General features: G+C 30.4%; 1 protein-coding gene across 1 annotated transcript in view; it reads left to right on the forward strand.

The window, feature by feature from the left end:
• The window catches only part of LOC112683638 (sex-regulated protein janus-A-like), a 249,428-nt gene that overhangs the window by 164,599 nt on the left and 63,464 nt on the right, over window positions 1–21,365 (forward strand). Inside the window, exon 3 of the mRNA XM_025554753.1 lies at window positions 14,400–14,524. Within this exon, the coding sequence (XP_025410538.1) occupies window positions 14,400–14,524 (125 nt within the window). The remainder of the gene's footprint in view (window positions 1–14,399; window positions 14,525–21,365) is intronic.

Raw genomic sequence — 21,365 nt, forward strand, 5'->3', positions numbered from 1 at the left:
AAAAAATTGTAATGCAGTGTACCATTAAGCAGTATTTATATATAATGTACAATATTTGATAATAGTTAATCACTAAAATGTTACAAAAAAAAAAAAAAAATGAGAATTGCTCAGTGCGTATCAGGATAAATACAGAATCCATAAAAAATTATTTTAAGTTATTAATATTGTTTTCCATATAGTATTATTAATTTGATGATTTTCATTATTCTATAAGTAGTTACAACTTTACGGGTTCCAAGAGTGAAATAATGACTATTCAGCGTATGAGTTACATGTGTATACTAAAATCAAATACCTACTATATTTGGAACTTCCATGGAAAAATAAGAAATTAAGTTTAAAAATACCAAAAATATATTCCCGACATGAAAATACAAACAAAATGTCATACCAAGAAATAATAATTACTTATTTATAATACACGAATTATGATTATGAATACAAAATCTATATGTATAAAAGAAAGTCGGGTTAATCACAGAATTTATAATTCAAGAACGGCTGGACCGATTTTGATGATCTCTGATTTGTTAGATTCGTCTTCGTACAAGAATAAAAATAACTCTAATTTTGGCAAGAATACAGACAATTATCTAGATAAGTAAAAATTTTATCTTAGATAAGTAATTAGATAACTTAGCGGTATTTATTTAGATAAGATAAAACATAACAAAAAATATATCTAGATTATTTATATCTATTATATTTATTATTTATATCTATTTATAAGTCTCAACTCTGGTAGTGTGTCTGTCACTTATTCCAGTAGTTATTAGATCAAAGCAATCAGTGCTTATAGGTTCTACGGGTAAGAAATGTATCGCTAAATGGAGGATACTCTCTGGTCCACAATATATATACTCCAATGGTGGATTTAGGATTTTGTTTTAGAGAGACCCAAAGTTTTTCAAATAACTATAAACTACTTACATTGTGTTTGTTTAACATGATTGTGGTTACTCCAATCAGTCGGTTTATTACATACGAGTATATCATGTTGGCGATAAGATAGTTTAAAACCTTTATAAATTAGTTCTCAAAATAATCTAACGAAATTGCGTTACATATTTATATTTTTACAATGTAACTATTACCTAACTAAGAGAGGTCCTAGGCCAAGTGAAGGAGGAGAAGGCCCTTTTGCCCACCCTCTTAAATCCTAGTATTCTCGCATTCAGTTTGATACCGAATGTTTCTAACAATTCTCGTACAATACGGCTATAATATGCGTGGTTCAGAAGTTTACGAAACAATAAAAAAGTGCAAAAAAGGAAGAGAGAAAAATGAAAAAATAAATGTTTTCAGTTAAGTTATCTGGCTGTATATTGTCTGCAGGGATTGGGAGTCGAGTTCATGGAATATTGTTCGCTGCGACTGCAGTGGTACAGCTGCTAAAGAGAAAATGCAACCGACGGGTCCACATGCAGACAATTTGACTCATTTGCGCACAATGAAAACTATCGTCAACCTGAAAATAGAAAAAAAAAATGTTATTTAAAAAAAAGGGCAGTAGGCTGCAGTGATCACACAGTTTGAACCCGCCTTAGTGCTGAAACGATTGTTACGTGGTAATTATTCTACACTAGAGCTCTCAATTTCACATATTCACGTTTTCACGTAAAATCAACATCCGTTAATCTAAAATTGTGTACTTAAAGAATCCGTATACACGTGTAATTATTGAGGTGTATACGTATTATTTACGTATTTACGAATTTTAGTGTTGTAATATGTACTTAATAATTATTCAATATAGGTATACAAAATCTACTACAAATTTAACGTAAACATTTGATATATTTATAATGATTATTTTTAAATAAATTAAAAGCAAAAATTTATTCTAGATCCTGTTGTTCCAGCAACACAAAAATATTCATTATTTTTATCTTCATCACATAACTCACAAAATGATTCATTTCCTTTACGTTTTGCATATTCTCATACCCAATTTTTTTTTAAATGTTAAGAATAATAAAACGGACACACAATATAGAAAAAAAAATCAACCGTACAAACTGCAAATACTTGTTGGTGAAATAGCAGTTGCTAATCGAATTTATTGCCAAGTGGATACTACGTTCCAACTAGAGCATATATCATATATCACTATTGTAAGTCGGACGGCTAATGCCGATTATGTAAGACACTGTAGTTCAACCACAATATAACTGTGACCATCTATAATGGTATGCTGAAATCTGTATTATTTTGATGTAGAAATCAAAACTCGTTAGTTATTTTATTTATTAAACCTTAATGACTATCTGAACCAATCTGTATTTATTTTTAATATTAAAATCCTTTCTTTTTATGATCCCAATCTACGGAAGAATATGTTCAAAAGTACTAGAAAACCTTCTCTGAATATCCTATATTTAACTAATCACTCCCGACTGCAACGTTAAAGTGCATAAAACATTCTGCAAAATCAATTATATAGTCTCTCTTCCCTGTCATCGTTCCGGTTGCTCTATTATGCTCACTGGAAGTGAAGTTTACACAAGGGATAATTCTCTGCTTAGGGAAAGGGGTATGAATGCTACGCTGCATTTTATACCTTTCCAGTGAAAAATACCTCTGACGGTCGTTTCAATGGATTAAAAAAATATATATATAATATTTCAACGCCTAAATTCACGCTTTGACGTCTTCGTAAGATACACATACATTGCAGTAAGCACGAAAAGATTTTCAGACCGCATTCTGTCTACCCGTTTTATCTTGATTGAACTAAATAACAATCGAATCACGCCTTGCCACGCTCGAACGTCAATAGTTTATGTACGAATATTAAATTTGCGGCCAAATATACGTAAGACATTATAATAATTTAGTAATCATCGTGTATAATTTAATCTCAGTAATTCCTATTCAGACAATACCACTCGGGCAAGAAGAGTCGGTGGTTTTGCGAAACGAAATGTTGTTATGATTTTAATGAGTTTGTAGCGTTTACCGTCAGATTTTGATAAGTTTTTCTCGCACACGAACTTATACACTATGTATAACTAAAAAAAATAATAATTCCCACGTTTAATTCACGCTTATAGGTCTTTCGTAATCTTCGTGCGATTGTTCGTATCAATCGTGAATGATAACAAAAGTTATTGTACGACTTTTCTTCTTTCAGTTGAGAAAAAATGCAAATCATTATGGTCTTGACAATTCGTATAATGCATTTTCTCGTCAGTTGTTTTTTTTCTCTTATTTATACATTATATATAATCTCCCAGAAAAATATATTGCATTATTTTGCAGTCGCATTAATGCGGAAAATCCGTATCGTCATTATTGTGCAGTGAAAATCATCGTTGTTAACACAATGCGAATCAAGGCAAATATTTTATATTAATTAAAATTACGTCGATGCTTGCAGAGGACACGTAAGTAGAATAGCGACCGTAAAACTATAATAGTTTATTATTATACACATAAACAATCACTGGCTCTCCAGAAATTTGAATGAAAAACAAATAATTTTAATATGCATTTTCTTTGTTTTCAAAATAAAACGTTTTAGTTATAATAATAATAAATGCATTATACTCAGTATACATTATTATTATTTTTGCTAATTGTCATTATATTATTAATCATCCTTACTCGTTGACTCGAAATCGTTCCAGATGCATAATGCAGCAACAACAGCAGCAGTAACCGCTGTTAATCGATATATGTACCTACTCGTATATTTCATTACAGAATATGATGTTGACAATAATATTTGATATTGTTTTACGGACGTGAGGTGGGTAACTTTTTACTACATCACTGACACCACAATGGCATTTTTTAAGATCCAATACTAAAAGATTGATGTAAAATCACTTATCACAATGAAGTAAAATATACCATTGTGTTGTATAACATAATTTAATAATTAAAAAAATATATATATATATATATATATATATAGATATTATTTTTTTCATTTAACATTATCAGGTATATCTATTTATTTAGTTAACTAACGGGAGTCTTATTACATAATTAAAAACATTGTTGAGCAAATTAAAATAAATCATTACTCATAAGTAACATTATTAAATTTGATACAAAGGAGAAAACAAAAAAAATAATATTATATTATATGATACTTAAATATATAATAAGAACTATTGACCGATATTCATTCAGAGGTAAGCTTCAGGAAGGTTTTAAACGTAATCTTTATTCTAAAATGTTGAATAAATGCCCTACACTAAAATAGTTGTGCTCATAAGCACAAATACTCGTAAGCAGAACTTAAATCTTTTATAGTATTTTTTTACAAAAAAAAAAAAAAATCCTTATAATATCACTTAATACAGAATATTGTACATTGTAAAATATACTATGAAAAATCTTCCAGTTTTCCAAATCTCAAACACTACTTTCACCCATTTCATTATTAAACATTTAACTAAATATAATTGTATTAATTATACTAATTATACTAATTATTTTATTGAAGGTGACATTTATTGAACATATTTAGTTATATTCAATCTTTGTAATGAATAAATAATGTAACATTAAATATTTCATAACTAAACCCTCAGTTTCTTTCAATTTAAAGCATAATGACTAATTTAAAAAATTATATTATAGCCTATAAACCATCCATGGATGTGCGTAAACCAATGGTGCCCAACCTTTCTTTCTAAGAGGGCCACTTTTATAGTTATCTTTGTGCGAGCCACCAAATATAAATGTACGATTAACATCAATATTTATCTAACAATAAAATTTTGTTGCACATAGTAGGTATGGTATATACATATTGATGCATATTGAATAATTCAATTATTGGTTTCAAATATTTTATTTTAATTATTTATTGAAAATATACAGATTGAGGTACACGCTATAAGTGCATATTCATTTAATCAGTACACTATTTTAAGTGCACGGGTTATATGGTTAAATCGTAAAATTTCTATTTTAAAATGTCCAAAATTAAAATTGATAGTAAGTCGTATTTTATTATAACCTTATTTTTTTTTTTGTTAAATATTTTGTTTTATTTTAAAAATGTGTAACTGGCCATATAGAATACCTTCACGGGTGGCGCACCACTGGCGTAAACACTAAAATACTATTAAAGTATAATGCAGACAACTTTACCGCATTTTGATATTATTTCACGTATACCTCTGTATACCGTAAGGCCGTGGCAGAAGTAATGTTTATCATGTGGAAAACTTAAAACAACAAAGCTGCTGCTGTGGACGGAAAGTCGGTGCGCATTTCCGCACAAGTAGCTGTGCAACACGGATTTATTCGTTTTCGCCTCAACCACTACCCCATAGGCATGCCGCTTCTTAGACCCTGCGGTCGTTATTTTCTTGTTAAAGGTAGTTTTCGCATCAAGCATTTCACGCCACGAAGCGAGCAGTCATACCAGATGACCATCACGGGAAGGACGTGGAGTACGAGGATCGAGAATTTCTACCTTGATCAGTGAACTGTGCATGAACACCAACGGCGATTCCATTTAATCCGATTAAATATCTTACGGAAAAATAATAAGCCTATCTGGGAAGTGCTCGTGTCAATAATAATTGTTATGTCTTTAACCGTTGTAAAAACTAAAAATGAACAACGTGAACTACGTTTCATTTTTTTTTTCCGAACTACGGCTGTTTTGGTCATTAATTGTTAACAGATAGTTTGTAAAGACTTTTTGCGACAACGTTCACCCGGTTCAAGATTTTGTACCGACTACATCAGTTTTTACTCGTTGTTAGATTTCGCGAACTGGTTGATATGACGTGGTGGTGCCCTGCTGTGGTGTGTACGAGCTCCGTTAGTTCGAAATTAAAATTTGAAACCCAACCACGATGAAAAATCGATTACCGATATTTGGTGTTATTCCTTAAACTCGAAATTCGTAAGCTTTCACCCCACCAAAATGCATATTTTTGTAGTTTGAGTACTGATTGGACTGCGACGAATGCACGCGATAGACTACCCATTAAATTTCACGATATCGAAACTGGTGGAAAACCTTGTGCTATTTAATCGACGGTAATTGATTGCTATAAATACCGTGGCAATTAACTGAATAGTAAATTAACATTGGTGTTACATCGGACAATCCGGCGCAACCCATTTGCGCCCGAACCCATTTATCGTAGCCCATTTGCGCCCCAAATCATAGCCCATATGCGCCCGATTCAGATCACGTGAAAATCGTGCAACGTTGCCATTTATTGAGTATATTAGCGTGTAACTATAAAATCTAAAATAATATTTGATCGTTTCCCAATCTAATCGAAACCAATATCAAAATCGATAAAGATAATAATATTTTGTCGTTAGTCGTGCTAATCGAAATTGTAAAATCCCAATCGATAAAGATTATATTATATAAAAATGCATTTATCAGTTGTATTTTATATGTGTCAGTTGCATCAGTACATGAATAGTGAGTACTACTATAATGGAATTTTATACGTATAACTTATTCAAGTAAACAAAAACTTTGTTTAGTTTTTCGTTATTTTAAATATCACGTGAGTAGAACCCCTGTTTCTGGAGATATAACTTGGCGCTGTGTAAAAAAAAACCTGTAGTGCGTATGTCAAAACCAATAGTTCAAAAACGAAGTTAACCGAAATTAAAGACAGCCATACCCATGATCCGGAAACTGAAGAAAATTTAAACTTACTGGACGTTCAAGGTAGGTGTAAAAGAAAAGCGTGTGAAGATTTAACTTTACGACCTAATAAAATATTACGTACAGAGCTTTCCACGTGCAGCACCGCTAAGATTTCTGATGTTCATAATATCAGAAAGTCTATATACCGAGAACGTCGAAAAATATTACGGCAACGTTGCATGCAAAATGGGCGCATTTGGGCTATAAATCAGAGTGTTAAGTTTTTTATTTTGGGCGCAAATGTCCATAACCCTCGGGGCGCAAATGGGCTACAGCCGGACAATCTGCGCACACGTGATAGTGATACTCCCAGGTTGTCGAATGATCGAACACTTTAGCATCCATAGCAGCGGTACCTGCTAGGATTTTAAAAAGTGCCAAGTAATAACTTGGAAAATTACTTGTGGGCCGCATACATTTTTAATGGTAATGATTCAAAAATATAAAAATGTATAAATCATATATTAATTAATTATCATTTAATAATTTATAATCATGATGTTACAAACAACTAATGGTTCATAATAAATATTATATTTATTGGAATATTATAACTATAATAATATTAAATTCCATAAGATAAGAAAAGATAAACAAAAATTGTTCATACAGTGTTCGGTTAAAAGGCTATTTACCGTTATTTCTTACTTTTCTGGAGAACCCAAAAACAATTTTGTATTTATTTTTATTTTCAAAATTGTATAACTTTTGTAATTTAATAGATAATATTTAATTTTTTTTCACATTTACGTATAATATTAATCTTAAATATAATTTTAATTTTACAGAATAGTTTAAAATGTTTTTATATCTAAATTTTATTCTTGACGTTAACTAAATTTTATTTTGCTTACTTTTACTTATATGTCTTATATTCACTAATAAAATATATATTTACTAATAAAATGCTACCAAAAAATATATTCAGTGACACATACCAAGATCATTATAAACAATATGTCAATTTAAACAAGTTTTTTCTTGATAAATTTTAATGCTTTATTATTTTATGAATGGTTTAATTATTTTCATTGTTTATAAAAAACTATATTCTTTTTAATTTTAATAAAAATAAACAAAAAAACCTCTCGTTAGATAAAAAGAAATAAAATATTACTACTAGTTAAATAAAAATACAACTCGTTTAATTAAATTAACAAGATATTAAAATAATATAGAAATACAAAAAAAAAATTTCGTTTTTTCCTTTTAATAATTGCTTTTATACATAATTTGATGGTCTTAATCGTAATCATTTATCGAATTTTATTTTATTTTTTATTTATTAGATACCGCTCATTTGTTTACATAACAAATATGTTAAACGCGATGAATTAAATTGTTATAAGTAACAATACGAGTTGTACTTCATTATTAAAAAAATAAGGTGCTTAATACAAAATTATTACAATAAAAAGCCTACTGCTCACTCAATCAATAAGAATGTCACTTACATCAAATGTTGTCGTTTGCGCAGCACTTTTTTCATACCTGTCGTTTACAGCATAAAGTTTCATCCTTGATTACACGTTATAAAATAATGATATCATTATTTGAATACAATGTATGGATCCAATAGAGCGTCATCTACAACGCTACATAACAAGTGTCGCTTACGGCATATAGCTTTTTCAGACTGTTGGAGTATAGCACGTTTTAAGGAGAAGTATTTAGGCATTTTATACGACATGTACATTTAGACTGTGTCTTTTTATGAGTAATAAATGAACATTTGTGAGTGTGTCGTTATCGCATTGTGCGCCTATTAGCTGCATTACAAAGTCTTGGAACTACGATAATAATCAAAATCTACAATTTACAATATTTTATTATTTACTAATTATTTATTAATTTACACATGTAATGGATACTTCGAATAATTCTAGTTATAGTATTATACTCTTAAAAATGATTACTTAATTACGTAATTAATTGAATTTAAATAAGTAAAAAACGTGTTTTATATGCTTTTGAGTTATATTTATAAGCCATTCCTAATGGGCAATCCACGCTCATGTCTCGAATCAATTACTTCTATTATCTTACTATTCGTATAGAATAATATTAGTTGGGGCTAAATGGAATTGGCCCAAAAGTCATCGTCTCTTAATATTTTTTCAAATAAAATACCTAGATTTGTGAATATATAAATATTATTAAAAAATGTGTGAAAAACTAGAAATTGTATTTGCCTTTTGGAGTCCAAATACAAAAACAACAATACTCTCTGTGTGCAATATCAAATGCAACTCGAACTTAAAAATCAGACATCGGGAAGTACTAAAACTGATCATTCTCTTATTAGTCTAAAGGCATGCTCTAACAGTCTTAATTGACGGTATAACATTATAATAACAAAATAAGTATTTTATTTTATTTACCATATTTAGTTTAGAATTTTATAATGTAAATTTAATTTAAACAGCTCTCACGTAAATCCATAATTTTTCTCATATTCATATATAATGCAATGTTAAGACCATCATATTTTCCTATTTTCCTCTAACATAAAAGTACTCCATCACAATAACGATATTTGAACTGGGCGAATCCAAACATGTAGTAAATTCATAAAGACCCATTAGTATTTTATCCACAAGTGGAAAATAATTCGGAATATAAATTAATACCGTACAACCAATTGAGATTTCGATTCTATAATTTCACAATCCATCAGATACATAGATTAACGGATTATATTTCAACGTCATTAGAAATAAAACAATACTGCCCGATTACATTTCTCGATGTGAGACAAGCTTTTAATAAAATACGGGACGATAGTCTCTTATTTCTTATTCTTACCCGCTCCTTATTATCTAATAATCAAATCATAACTAAGAGAAAATTGTTGCTATAAAACACGGTAACTTAATATCTACTGACTACATCGTAAAGACGGGAGTTCCTCAGGGTAGCGACCTATCACCTATACTCTACAATATATTTACCCATGACATTTTAAAAACTATAAATACCATTATAGCTACCTACGCTGACGACACAGCAATTCCCTATCGTCAAATAATGACCCTCAAATTGTAACGCAACTAGTACAAAGTCATCTCAATCTCATCTCTCCGAAGACTAAGCAACAGAAAATCAAATTAAAAATTAATCCAAATCAGTATAAATAACCTTTGCCTTAAACCGTGAATAATGCTTACTATTTATACTAAATAACAACTTCACTACACACAAACTCAATAAATATATTAGAATAATACTTACATGAAATGAACACGCGATAAATAAAATAAAACTATATAACACACGCTTTCACTTCGCTTCAGCTCCTCTGCCCAATTTTAAGATCATAATCCCGTTTCAAAAATAAAATACACTGGTCTATGAAGCCATTCTAGCTCCCAATTGTTCGCATGGCATACAAATATGGGAATAAGTTAAGCCGCTAAACATACGGCCACTAGAGCTTTTCAGTCAATTTGTATGTGACATATCACTGGATATCTATGATACGTCAGAAATCAAAACTTACATAAAGAACTAAATATTCAAACTCTCAAAAATCTAGTTCATCAATTATATAAAAAAATGTATAACAAACTGTCAAATAACAAAAATCCACTTCTTGAATATTTTCCCTGAAAATTCCTGGAGTTCCACCATAAGTTTAAAAATAAATAGGCCTGGAAACTTCCAAAAACCAAAAGAAAAAAACCAAAGTAATACCATATATATACAAACAATTAAGTATGTTCATTAACATATTTAGAGGTACTACTAATGAATAGTTTTTTTCAAAAGTGTACCCACGTAATGTAAATATCCTAAAAATTCAAAAAAATTACTTATCATTGTACGTATTGTTTAAGTACATATTGTAAATCTATGGATAAAAAAAAATAGTCTTATTAGGAGCAGTGGGCATAGCGTGATCTCGTCTCCGCGTTCGACGCGTGGAATACAAAAGCCTATGGGGGGCAAACAACAACAGTTATCGAACAAGGCTACCACATGGGTCGGGTCGAGTAAACCGAATGATTTGCAATGAAGCACGATCGCTTATACAACCCGTATTACGGTACACGGATCCACCGTACGGGAAATTCAACACTTAACATCAGAAAAACACTACACGGTCGGACAGCTGAGGTCGACACAGACCGCCGACGGTGACGAGACAGAAGAGGAGAAGCAGGAAAAGGATAAAAATGGGAACGTTCGTGTTCGTCCAACTAGAGGATACGTAGTTGTGGTTTACGTAACGATAGCGTTTTTCGACGAAACCGTGTGCGTGACGACCCAGCGGCGGTGGCGGCATGGATTCGCGACACGCGCGCGTATACTTTTTTTAATTTTTTTTCCACCACGACGACGGCTGCCAATCACATAATGTTGTTTTCGCCCGTCGCGAGATCTCCCCTCCCCCTCTTCGTCTTTCATATTTTGCACTCACCTCGTACCCCGTCAACAGGGTTATTATTTATATACGTACGCGCCATGTCGAACGAAACCACAGCCGACGCCGCGGCCGTCCACCGGGGGATGCGTGACCGAACCGATTACCAGGGCAAACTCCCTGTGCGACGCGCGTACGAAGGTTTACATAATAATAATAAATAATATCATTCAGTTATAATATCTGAATTCCACTAGAACTATCTTTCGGGCGCGTGCTCGCGCACACACCGTCCACGACAACAATGTTTATTACAACTCGACCTCAATGTAATATTATACGGTTTTAGCCGCGCGGCGAAGGACGAAGTTATTCTTATATATTGACGCACACCATCCCCTCGACCCATTCATGAACGGTACCCCGTGTCCCGCGGACAAAAATTTCCAGTGGTTGCTGTTTCTGCCATCGTTGTGGCGGTACACCTGGAAATTGTCGACTAAAATTTTATTTTTTTCTTACAAATCCGCAGTGGTCCGAATCGATGGTAGGGATTGACAGGATGTTAACGTTTTATGAAAAAACTTCGCTCCGCTTAAATGTGTAAATACTCACTGTTGTTCTAATTTTTAATCGTGATGCTATCGTCATGAAAACCACAGATATTTGAGAATTATGTAATTTTTTGATAAACGGAAAATACCTACAGGGATGGAAAATGTTAATTCAAACGCATACTTAGTTTTGTCATGATTTTATATTCACGCACACTTACATACGTGTATTGTGTTTGCCGTCTATGCACCTCTATCACTATCTTTCCCTGCAGGGCAATGTACAATATACTCTAAAGATGATTGAATACGATTCCATGTGTGACTACTGATTTGAATCTTGCACATCGTATTTCAATATATTATTTGACAACACGGCTTAGATTCGATATATTATAGTTCTGAACGTTGAAGTTATGTTGGAGTTTGCTGTCAAATGTTTGTTACGTAAATTTGAAATCTAAAAATTTACCTGTGAAAAATATGTTCCCATTACTAATAAATCAATAATTGATTATATAACCTCAATTATTGAGGTGTTCTTTCGACTGGACCAAAGCACATTATCCAAGACATTAAGGTAAGACATTAACGTTTTAATACATACCCCCATGATCGTAAATTTTTTTGACTGTCACAAAAAAAAATGTTGAACATCGTAATTTAAATATTTTTAATTAATAAACAATATAAATTATATTTACGGTTTTACTATGTAAAAAATTCCGAGAAGACGAAATTATAACTTGAATACCTTGGCTATAGGGAACATATGACCATTATTACTCGTTGTTGCACAGTAACACCATTGGTTATCGTATATTCATTCAACGAATACAATAAATTAACCACTAACATACGTGGTATTGTCTTTATAATTAACCAGATCGTACCACCCTGCTTGCATCTGTGCGCAGTCCATTAGGTAATTTTAGTATTATTAACTACAGTGTGCCAAAGAATTTCCAGTAGAGAACTGAGCAACGACGATTATACTTTAATAGTTATATTAATATAATTACTAATTATTATACTATACCCTCGAAATGTCTGTGTACTCGTTATATATGTATGTGTGTTTTCATTTGACAGTTTAATCAACTTTTATACATCTTCACTAAATCCACATTAATCCAACCTAACCGTTGTCCTTAACCAGCACTCGAGCGTCAAGTAAATGTTTAAAAACTATATTATGATGCAAGTTAGTTGAGTTTTAGGTCGTTCGACCACCTAACGAAAATAAAAGTTTACATTTTTTTTTATTGTATTAAATAACGTGTAACTCTTTAAATGTCATCTTAAAAAAAATCTGAAAATATTTTCACAAATTATCCATGTTATTTTTAACCCTAAATCGTGAACTTTTTCAGTTTATTTAAGTAAACAAATACACAAAAATGCGGTTCAGCCTTTATTCTAAAAAATGTTATAGAATAATTTAGTCGTTTTCTTAAATTAATTTACGCGTTGTTTCACTTTCCGTATAATAAAATAAAACTTTAGTTGAGTCAAACGTTATAACATTGTTATTATAATTTTAAATAAATAAATAAATAATTTACAAAATATTAAATATATAGTAAAGTACAGTCGAGTTATTGTAACAAAAAGAAATTAATTCGTAAATTTAGTATTTTCATCACATTGAAGTACGAATTAGTTTAAGTCAACATTTCTTCTTGATTCGCATTATTTGCATAAATTATGTAATACATTATTTTGTATATTATATGCATATTTATATAGATTCTTTAAAATATTCCTCAAAAAGATTACACTTGTTCGTTGGATAAATAGTTGTATTCGACCACTTTGAGTGATTTAAATAAATAATAATGCAAACCTGATGAAACCTTATTGGAAAATAAAATATTATATCGTTAAAATGACCATCGTGGAAAATAATCAGTACGGCTTTTCGGAAAAAATGAGATTTCTGATTATTGCAAGGCTCGAGGCTTACGTTATACTTAACGAACAATATAAGGATTACAATTGAATTCTCGATACTGCTTTTAAGTACCATGTAAAGCATTGCGCACGCAGGGCACAATGAGAGAAACTGAAACGAACCGATAAGCTTTCCAACAAAAAACCCTTACCTGAGCCGGTACATCAGACGAAATCAATAATCAACAAAAACATAAACTTAAACGGTTTCACGGATTTCCACGCCGCAGTTGTTCAGACATTATGTACATACTCAAAAGAGTGTTGTACAAAACACGATTTATGCGTAGTTGAATAACACGAGAGAACATTTGGACATTTAGTGTCGATGGTGTACAATTTTTAGGTCGAGACGATTTCTCTATTCATTTACGCTTTGAAATTTTCACACTAATATTTTAACGATTTTAACATTTTTTAACGTTTTTTTTTTAATTTTTTTATCGTCTACCAAGTCAAATCTGAATACTACTCAATATCGTATCTTCTTATTGTTTTTTTTTTCTATTTTTGAATAATATTGAACGTTTTCGGCAACATACCATTTCGAACATATTATTAGTGATGCGAATTAATTCGGTGTCTCCAAAAGTCCAAAAATTTCCGAATTTTTTTTTTTATCGATTGTAATAAATTATTTAAAATCTAGTTTTCAAATTATATAAACTACTATCATTACATTAAATGTATATATTTAAACAAAAAATATGTGTACTATGGTTTAATTATAATTTATAAAACATGTATAAAATAGTCCTAGTTCATATTTTCAAAATCCTAAATTCGGATTTTAAAACTTCGACAAACCCAAATCTTCTCCATCGATAATTATAATATTTTATTTTATATTGTAAACAAAATTATTTTTTTCTGATTTTAGCCGACATTTACGATAACTTCAAGAAATGCGTTAAACCCGATGATCTGAATGTCACGACCAACATTTTGGGAGGTGGTTGGTTGGAACACGGACAAAACTCCATAATCGTCGAAGGCGCATCAGTCGTGAGTATTAATATCGTACGATTACAATATTTCTAATATTTCGTTGAATACAGGCTCAAAAAGCTTTATTTTATTCGTAGGATTGTCAAAAACAAAATTATTTCGCATGGTATACGCGAAACAAATATCGTTAATTATGAAATATTTGACCTTTGTAACGTTCGAGAAATTGGCACATCTTAATGGCGTTGTTTGTTATACGTTTGAAATAATATCACAAGGACGAGTGAAAATTATTTTTATTTCGTTCTCCGAATGATAATCATTAAAATAACTGTCTGTCCGGCTGGTGGAAGATGGTAAAATAATTCTAATTGTCGGAATTCAAAGTCAAAATCTCTTAAATTTCATCTCGTTTTAACATATTCGTTCATTCTTGACTTAATCTCGATATATTTAACGTTGCTATAGATTCTTTGCTACGTCTTTATAATGAAAAACAAACACAATTATGTAGATTTAAGAATTATTTTTTTTTATAATTTTTGATACATGAAAAATAAGGTTAACCTACTAATAATTGCTATACAACATGCATTTTTGAATACATTTACTTCTCTCTTATAGAACATCATTAGCTTTATTCTAATGTTTTCGTTATGTTATTGATGAATAACACATACTATTAGCTACGCTGTTTTATGTGCTATTTATTTATTTAATTTTTTTTTTTTTTATAATTTTTGATGCATAAACTTTTTTATTCGTGTATTTTTTAGTAAAATTCGATATCACTTTTATTGAATATTATCACGTTTCAACATTTTTTATGACGTCCTAATAATGAAAATCATGTAGCAGCGTGGTTTTATGCATTTTTTGATTTTTGATCTATTATTGATATTAACTATTATAATTATTAATATTTTTAAGAATTATTATTATTATTATTTTTCTTGTAAATATGACTTTTGTTACTGTATATTATAAATTGCATGTTTTTATAAATATTTCATTAAAATATTTTGTTTATTTTGTATACTGGTTAATATTAGAATGCGTAAGTAGGTACTTTGGAATAGGTTTTATTATTTTTTTACAGAGATTTGAAAACATTTTGGGGGGACTATGCTCCTCCCTTCCCTAAGAGCATTACTGTCAAAGGCTGATCATCAAAACTGTAAAACTATATTATTTTAAGGACTGTATCTATATGAATATCATATTAACGTTTGTTATTTAAATCCCATAACGATGGATTTTTATTGATAAGTTATTACCTCTGAATTGTTTTTCTTAATGATTCTTGTGCAACTTTCGTATCATGAATTCAATAAATATAATTTATATTTGTAATGATAACCATGTTTACTTATTGGTTTCACTAATTTATTAATTTAATTATTTATAATTTATTATGCATGGTAAACCAACACAAAAATATAATGAATATTTATGCACACATTATTATTTTATTTTATTGCATTTTAAAACGGTAATATTAAAACATAATACGAATTTGTTAACTTTGATTTTATGATAGTGTAGAAGCATGTATGCAAACTCTAGAGAATTAATATAATTTATGCAACGAAAAAACTATTCTGGTTTAAGTAATAGGATGGTTATGAGAACATAACTGCCGCACAATATAATTCATAATAGTATACTTATAGACATAGACTGCTTAATATTGTTGGCAAAAAAAAAAAATCCATTAAATGGTATTATCAAAGTGGCCTACTGTTCGTCCCACTGGGTTAAGGGAAGAAAATTAGTTTCATTACTTTACCCCAGTGGTTTTCAACCTTTTTTGTTCATGGTACACTATTAAACATCTCAAGTTTTTGCGGTACACTCATGCACTTGACCACAACAAAAACTTTGGTGACGCGCTAAGATATCCAGTTGGGTTTAAACCACACTGTGTACAATTATACGAATTAAGCTTTTCGGCATTAACAAATAAAAAAAAAGCGAGAGACTCCTTTCCATTGATCAGGAAATACGTGTATGCTTGTCTTCAATTCTACTGTGTATCGAATTTTTATGTAAAAAACGACAAACTCAAGTTTCTCACTAATAATTTCAAATATTTTCTCTTTATGATAGAATATTCCTTTTTTATAATTAGGTCTCAAAATATTTGTTTTTATATTTTTTAAAAATTAATGTAATTAAATAAAATACCTACTGTTTTAAATATTGTATTATCAGCGTAATCACAAATATCAGACATTCTTCGCGGAACACCGGTTGAGCTAACCACTGCTTTACCCCATTATTTTTGGTTACGGGAGTTAATTCAAAATTCATTTCTATTTGGCTCGCAGGCTATTTTCAACTAATTGATATTATCGACCCCCAAACAATTTTTTTTCCGTGAATGGGTGAACATACATATTGTACCATTAGGTTTGCAAAAGATTATTTTTATTATTATTATTATAAATATATTTTATCATTTTGTGGATGACGTAAGCTGTTTGTAAAACCGACTTATCGGACTACAACGTTAATGTAAATGTATTGTATATGAGATGTGGTGACGATAAACTGTATAAATTTACCGAAAAGTCTCAATCGTAAAAATGTATAACATGAGTACGTATACAATTAATGTTTGTTTTATTGTTACTAATCGTGTTACCTGTTATTAGTTTTTGATTGTTGTATTTATTTATTTATAATTATATATGTATTAACAAATTTTATTTTTTTCGATACTTATAGGCATTATGTAACCCAATAAATATTAATAAACTCATGTTTGATCTAGTTGAGAAGTTTAAATTGAACAGATGTTTTTCAGATTCATTTTCAAATAAATACGAAACCAATATATAAAAAATAAATTTCCGTGTTGACGGTTATACCTAGTGAAGTAGTGGGCTGTATAGGAAATCGTAACTTATTGCCAGTCGAATGACTTTTCATAAAAATACTTTTTAAAAAACATTCATAGAATTTTAGTTGACATTCCAAAATATTTTTATTCCCTGTCTGAACATATTATTCCATCCGATTTGCTACAGCACATGGTACATGTAATCATTTATAAACATACCTTATTTTTTTAATAAACTGTTATTTACATATGGTTTTCATATTACTGTTTATTTTTATTTTTTTGCATATGACACACTCGAAAATTGAAGTCAACATATTCTCTCTCTGTGATTTGTAGAAAACTAGTAGTTCGCCTACTTTTAAATGTAAAATATTAAATTATATTCAGATCTACTACGATCATCATAATTTAAAAATTAGTGATTTTTTTAATAAAATATGATAAATTTAGGTAAAATTAAACTATACGAAATGCACAGGACAAATAAAAATCATTGTTTATGATGAATTATGTATAAATTTAGGGTGTTTTTTTCCGAATGCAACAAAATCTGTTGTCTTAATTATTTTTTCTTTTTTTTTTTACTTTTAAACGATTTATATTTTATATTTTATTTTTTGTTTATTATTTATATTTTATTCATCATACAATTTAAAGTAAAATTAGCATAAATTATACATATTACCTATGTTTATATTACATATTCATGTAAGTCCCACGAGGGTACATTGTAATTATGATACTTATACCTATGAATAAATTATAATTCTACCTGCTGATCTTATAGACTTCTTCTTAATTATCATATGAGAGGTGAATAAGTAAACCCTCGGGGGACACCCTGTACACTATATGATAGTTAATTTAGTAGTTTAAAATATTTACGAATGCGAAATAGTCCAACAATCTCATAACACAATTCTTACCCCTATCTATGAAACGAAAAAGCCACACGTAATATACAATATCAGCTCATGTGATCGGGTTCATCAGAAAGTTTCTGGCAGCTGAATAACTTTGAAAAACGGTGTTAGGGCTCACAGTTGTTATATTTTGATGTTAAACAGATTATGATAAGTGCAATGTGCACGCCTGCAATTATTACGAATACCAGGAAAAACATTTAATAAATTAGGAATGATAATCTTACGATTGGTTTTACGCAAACGGAATTGTTTTTAGACTTTTCATATTTTCAAACACATTTTAATATAACAGTGAAATTGCGCGTCGAAGTGATTTTTCCGTGAAATTGAAAATATGTGTCATGAGGGAAATCAAATTGGCCGAGTTTTATGTAATACACATAATTTATAATTCACACGGTTGATACGCGAGTCGATATTGTAGTTATTTTATTTTATAATAACTCTGCGTATTTCTTTCTACAGTCGAATCATTTGTATTACAATAACAACATTGTAGAAATTCAAAGTTATTATTCGAAACTATTGGGAAATACAATATAGTACAATGAGTGATTTATTGAATAAGAATTTATATTGTGCGAGTATGAGAGCAAAGGAAAAAAAACTAAATCACTTTTTGGGTTTCAATCATTATAATAATAATTTGTTTGCAAGAGGCTTTCGTGAACTTACGCATTAAGGCCACTTCCACCACCACCACCGCCTGTGGTCCCCGTAAAAACCCTATCGTATACCCTGTCCCGTAAAATGTTGCATAATTCCAACGACTGCGCACCGTGATTGATAGTGTCCGATGAAAATAAAACCCGGGCAAAACACTGCATTTGTCCGACAGTCCGTGGCCACGAGTAATTTATCAACATTTGCCCGTTATACCGCTGCAGTATCTGCAGCAGTGTACGTCCGTGCGTATTATAACACAATGGTGTTGTTCGCGTCCTTCAGTTGTGATTCAAATTGTTTTGTTTCACCCTCGCTCTGATTTCCGCGTCCGTAAATATATACATATTTCGATAGAAATCGCAAAAGATTTTTGACCGACGGGCTCGACGGAAAAAAAAATAGTTTTTCACCTTTTGTTCGTTTCCGTTCGTCTCTTCTGCACAAGCTAATATCTCTCGGTATTATTAAGCGTACGTTTTACATCCAAATAATGTGATTGTTTTCTTCTGAGCACTCGGGCGGAAAATTCACTGCTAGGACGCCGCAATTGATCATTCTGAAATACGTTTTGTTTCTATTATACGCGTAAACGCTTAACAGCACTGATTTCAAGATTGCAACGGAACTAACCGCATATTGAGTGCGGTCTTTTGAAAAACAATATTAACCAATTAAATCTTGAATTAAATTAACGTACCCGTATATACGGGTACGGTTTAACTTTAACATACTCCCGACTGTTGTCAACATTTTAACAGAAAAATAATTATTAGTTACCTGACTGTGTATTGTATTTATCGTAACCTGTATAAAGTGTTTTTCTTAAAGAATTATACCATTCAAATAATACTGCAATATTGCAATATCTTCCCTTTTTATTTCAACAAACAGTTGAGCGAAATTTAAGCCTTATAGTATGTTATTAGTTACATCATTTTATTGGACTGTCATTCTCGGTTCTTATAACGACATTCATAAAACACCTCACATATTTATCTTAACTTTAATTAGTATATAAAATCTAAGAAATAATAATTATATTATTTAAATTATTGCAATGTTTATTAATACAATATCTGTATAACACTGCATAGTGTAAAAGCCTTGCAGTTAACCATGTCATGCACGTAATTTGGTTACAAATATTTAGTTTATTAACAAATTTCCATCAGTATTTTTTTTTATTAGTTTATTACAATTTAATGATTTTCTTTTTTTTTAACCAAATATTTTGTTCTAATCTACAATCTACAAATCAAAGATAGCCAACTGGGGATTTCCCTAGCTTTTTCCCGCTCGTTGTCATTTAGTAACAGTATACTTACTTAACTTTTACAATGATTAAAATGAAAAAAAAACCTTGAAAATGATTTTTATTCTTCCTTGCATACAAATTATTAACCTATTTAAAAAAAAATTAATAATTTTTTTTTTTTACATTCCGTTTTTAATTGCGTACTTGATTTGATAAAGTATCATTCAAGGGTACACTTGAGCTTCACAATCAACTGATTTTAACTAAAATGTAATTCAATAGTTTTTTTTATTTTTTTTTATATTTGCTTTACCGTTATAGCCAACAAGCATTTAAGGTAGTGATGGGTCGAACCCTGATTTTTTAAATCTAACCCAACTTTAACCGAACTTTAAATTATTTTTTCGAACTCGAATTGAACCGAACCTTCATATTTTCTACCGAACCGAACCGAACAGAATCTATTATGATTTTAAGTCGAACTCGAACATTTTAATATTTATTTTTATTTATCTTACCGTTGTGGTCTGGTAATAGCAAACTTGCATACATAGATTATGTTATCATTTTGACATACAAAATTCGAATAAAAGTTATCTTAGGTATATATTTCTGGGTTCACGTTCTTCCGGTTATCAAATAAACAAGTGACACCGTCTTGTTAGACATCAATTTTTATAACACGCATCTTATAGTCTTGCCGATTGTTCGTCCGAAGTTATAAAACGTATTGCAAGCACTTGAACCGAATATAACCATCGTTAAAACTCCTCCCTTCTCCTTTGTCCACCATGTTAATACTAAAATGGATGTTTTTTATAAGTTTAATGCAATTATGTGAACGCCACGAGATGTTGTTATTTTTTTAAATCGCATATTTTACACGTTTCACATTAGATGCACAACAGTTTCACCCACGAACCAGATGTACCTATGACCTAGCACGTGCCGAAAATTACTTTAGAAATAAATTGTCCAGTGGTGTGGAACGTTGACGAACGCGTAAAATGACAGAATGGCTGCCTCGGGAACGATAGATTGCGGTTTTATGACAATCACTTGGTTGGTACGCTCTGCTTGTACCGCGTTTGACGTTCAGTCGATTATTGTTCCCACGCCGTTTCAGCCAACGATGAACCTGCTGTGTTTGCCAGTTTAGATTTTGGTTAGGGTTACAATCAGTATCGGCCTAGTTCTTAAAGG

Source organism: Sipha flava, unplaced genomic scaffold, assembly GCF_003268045.1.
Source record: "Sipha flava isolate LNK unplaced genomic scaffold, YSA_version1 231_pilon_pilon, whole genome shotgun sequence".
Taxonomy (NCBI): Eukaryota; Metazoa; Arthropoda; class Insecta; order Hemiptera; family Aphididae; genus Sipha; species Sipha flava.